The 3,406-nt window shown below is 36.9% G+C and overlaps 1 protein-coding gene across 1 annotated transcript; it reads right to left on the minus strand.

Annotated features, from left to right (window-relative positions):
• OVA6 (Class II aaRS and biotin synthetases superfamily protein) lies at positions 1–3,158 on the minus strand. The gene is made up of 11 exons (XM_079027279.1): positions 2,757–3,158; positions 2,292–2,348; positions 2,110–2,220; positions 1,891–1,977; positions 1,709–1,822; positions 1,285–1,629; positions 1,026–1,187; positions 752–951; positions 588–671; positions 335–507; positions 1–248 (listed from the first exon to the last, which is right to left on the minus strand). Exons 1-10 carry the CDS (start codon positions 3,087–3,089, stop codon positions 366–368), a joined length of 1,635 nt encoding a protein of 544 aa, XP_078883405.1. The 5' UTR covers positions 3,090–3,158; the 3' UTR covers positions 1–248; positions 335–365.
• Between the last annotated feature and the right edge of the window lie 248 nt (positions 3,159–3,406).

Genomic DNA, 3,406 nt, shown 5'->3' on the forward strand with positions numbered 1-3,406 from the left:
AAAAAAAAAGTAAGAAGGTATAGATTCTGAAAAGAGAAAACACTACATAGGTTGTTGTTCGTGCCATAAATTAAAAAGAAAAAAAAAATGGGTCTTTGCTAGGTAGCAAATTATTCTATTATCATTACTTTGAAAAAGAAAATTCAAAGATATCTTCTTTCTTCCCTTTTCCCTTTCCCTTTAAAGTCTCTTTACATCTTTCTGTTTGGATATCTTTCTCCATCATATGCTTTTTTCATGTCCACCAGCTACATGCATAAAAAATCAATAGATAGATTATGATACATGTTAAGAATTCAATTTGGATTTTTAATGGTAGAAATGAAGAGAAGACCTTTTCATGAATAATAATAACAAGTAATTGATCAGTAAGATTTAGCAAAAATTGCAACTTCATCAGCTGGATTGCCAGTCATCAAGCACTTGTTTGGGCCTTGAGGTTGTTCAAAAGGAAAACACCTAATCGTTGCCCCTGTTTCTTCTTTCACCTTCAATTCATCTTCATCACTATAATAGTAAACATAACACCAGAAGAAGATCAGAGAATATTTGTATGAAGTGATTTTTAGAATGAAAATCCAACATACCTTCCTACCCATGGACCCCTTGCCCACTTTCCCTGTGATATTGCCTCTTTCAGTTCATCATATGACTTCACATCCACAATGTTGCTGCAGATAAATGAATACTTTAAATACCCCCAAACCCAAACATGAGTAAAATTACGATATTGCCCATGATTTACATTTACCTATCTCGAAATGACTTGGCCTTATCCAAAAGGGATAACTGGATCTCCTCCAGTTTTTCTTTGACATAAGGTATGAGAACGGAAGGTTCCATAGATATTCCAAAAACCTTCCCTGGTTTTCCAGGAATATCTCTTCTAGATACAACAACACTCCCGCTTGAAACATCACGAGGACCTATTTCAATTCTTAAAGGAACACCCTGTACAAAAATTCAAAAAATATCATATAACTTAAAAGGGGATAACAAAAACTCCATATAAATTAATATCTGACCTTCATTTCCCAGAAATTAAATTTCCATCCTGGTGTTCTTTGATCAGAATCATCTAGCTTCACTTTAATCCCAGCAGTATGAAGAACATCTTTGATAGACACTGCAGCATCAAGAACTTCCTTCTTTTCATTACCCTTCTTCCAAATTGGCACAATCACCACCTTGTAAGTTAATCACAAAACAATATTTCAGTTAGTTCATGATTAATGGTGATGAAAAAATAAAATGAAAATAGAGATTTTGGTTAAAGAAGGCCACCTGTACAGAAGCCAACCTTGGGGGAAGCATTAATCCAGCATCATCACCATGTGTCATGATGATACCACCAATAAATCTTGTGCTTATAGCCCAAGAGGTTTGCCATACATGTTGTCTTTGTCCATTTTCATCAGCAAACTGTGTTCCAAAAGCACGTGAAAAGTTTTGTCCAAGATTGTGACTGGTTCCAGCCTGTAAGGCCTTACAATCACCCATCATAGCTTCAATGGTGTAAGTTCTATCTGCTCCTGCAAATGTCTCCACCCTTGATTTTCTACCTGGAATCACAGGTATTGCAGCTTCCTCATAAGAAAACTTTGTATACACATCAATCATCTGCATTGCCTGCATTTAACAATCTGTTTGTTAGACACAACACAAACTTTTTAAAAACTAATCTTTTACATATAAAAGAAATACAAACCTCCTTCTCTGCTTCCTCTAGAGTGGCATGTGCAGTATGTCCCTCCTGCCAGAGAAATTCAAGAGTCCTGATAAAGGGTTTGGTGCGCATCTCCCATCTTGTGACATTTGCCCACTAGTAAAGGATAAAAATGAAAACATGAGAATTGAGAAATGAATAATTAGCATAAAGTGAAGGGAAACCTGGTTGATCATAAGTGGAAGATCACGATAACTGTGAATCCATTGAGTAAACATGTGGTTCACTATTGTTTCACTAGTGGGTCGAACCTGCAAGAGCCTCAGAAATTGCAAGAATCAAAGTCATACTCATGTCCTAATTCTCATGATTAGAAACGTAATTTGTGGATGAATATACAAAACAATATCAAATCAGAGGTGTAGAGTAACTATAATCAGTACCACAAGTTTTTCTTCAAGTTCTTTCCCTCCTCCAACAGTTACAAGAGCCAATTCTGGGCTGAAACCTTCAACATGGCTGGCTTCTTTCTCTATGAAGGAATATGGTATAAACTGCAAGTAACATCCATTATTTAGTTCACTGCATTCAATGATCAACAAAAAGACAATAACTTAATAGCTACCTGTGGAAAATACATGTTGCTATGTCCTGTTTCCTTGAATTTAATATTCAAATAATCCTGTAAAAGGAAAACCAAAAGTCAACAACTCCCTACAAGATTACTCCGTCGAATCCAGATGATAAACAAGAGCTACAAATTTACTTTCAAGTGTATGTTTATTTTTCCAGTGGTAAATAGAAATCACATATTTGGCTACGTTATAGAGAGTGATCTAATCTGTGAATATGTATAGTATAATTCATCCATGCTGCTTTTGGTCACAAAGAATGTAGAAAAAAGTTGTTGGTTTTAGCTTCAAACAAATCAGAATTGACTGCATTTAAGTGCAAAGAAGTACTACAGGATACGTTACAGATGTTTAAAGATTGAGAAAATCTAGGTTACATTTGGAAGAAGGTAAAGAAAAATCCAAAATCGAACAGCTAGAGCTTAACAAGTTTGTCTCAAAACAAACAAAAGACCTACCTGAATAGCTTCCCAAATGGCATAACCGTATGGTCGAATAACCATGGTACCACGAACAGGGCCGTAATCAGCGAGCTCAGCCTGGGAAATGACATCGAGGTACCAAGCATTGAAATCCTGGGAGCGAGGCGTTATGCCTTGTTCCTGAGCAAGAGGCTTCTGGTTCGATTCAGGAGGAGCGACCTCCGTGGCAGGCGTAGTCTGGGCGAAAAGTTTAGTTGTAGTAGTGAGTTTCCGCACATGGAGCTGGTTGCTGCGGCGGAGAAACAACGAAGAGCGGCCAGAGGAGACGGCGAAAATGGAAGTGAGAGATGGAAGCCGCAAAGCCCCCATTTGTGTGCGAGTTTCAGAGAAACCAGAAAGGATGAGGGTTTGACTCTGAGCAAATTTTTGCCTCTGTAATATTTTTTCATTATACACCCTAAAAAAATAGATCATGTCCATTTACATCTCATAATTACAATGGTTACACCTTTTTACATGTTCAAATTTAGGAAAGACTAAACTGCACAAATGGTCCCTGTGGTTTGCTCAAAATTGCCACTTTGGTCCAAAAAAGTTTGGACTAGCATCACAGGTCCAAAGTTTTCATTTTGTTGCAAGTTTGGTCCGATTTTTTATGAATTTTTATAAATTACGAGTTTGCCCTT

This window comes from Lactuca serriola, chromosome 2, assembly GCF_051521515.1.
Source record: "Lactuca serriola cultivar US96UC23 chromosome 2, Lser_US96UC23_V15, whole genome shotgun sequence".
NCBI classification, from domain to species: Eukaryota; Viridiplantae; Streptophyta; class Magnoliopsida; order Asterales; family Asteraceae; genus Lactuca; species Lactuca serriola.

Excerpts from the sequence above, each read along its gene's own strand:
- OVA6 (XM_079027279.1), bottom strand. The coding sequence starts at position 3,089 with ATGGGGGCTTTGCGGCTTCCATCTCTCACTTCCATTTTCGCCGTCTCC. Across the intron at positions 1,823-1,890 it reads TTCCACTTATGATCAACCAG|TGGGCAAATGTCACAAGATG; the intron begins GTTTCCCTTCAC and ends ATCCTTTACTAG. Across the intron at positions 508-587 it reads AGGGGTCCATGGGTAGGAAG|TGATGAAGATGAATTGAAGG; the intron begins GTATGTTGGATT and ends TTACTATTATAG.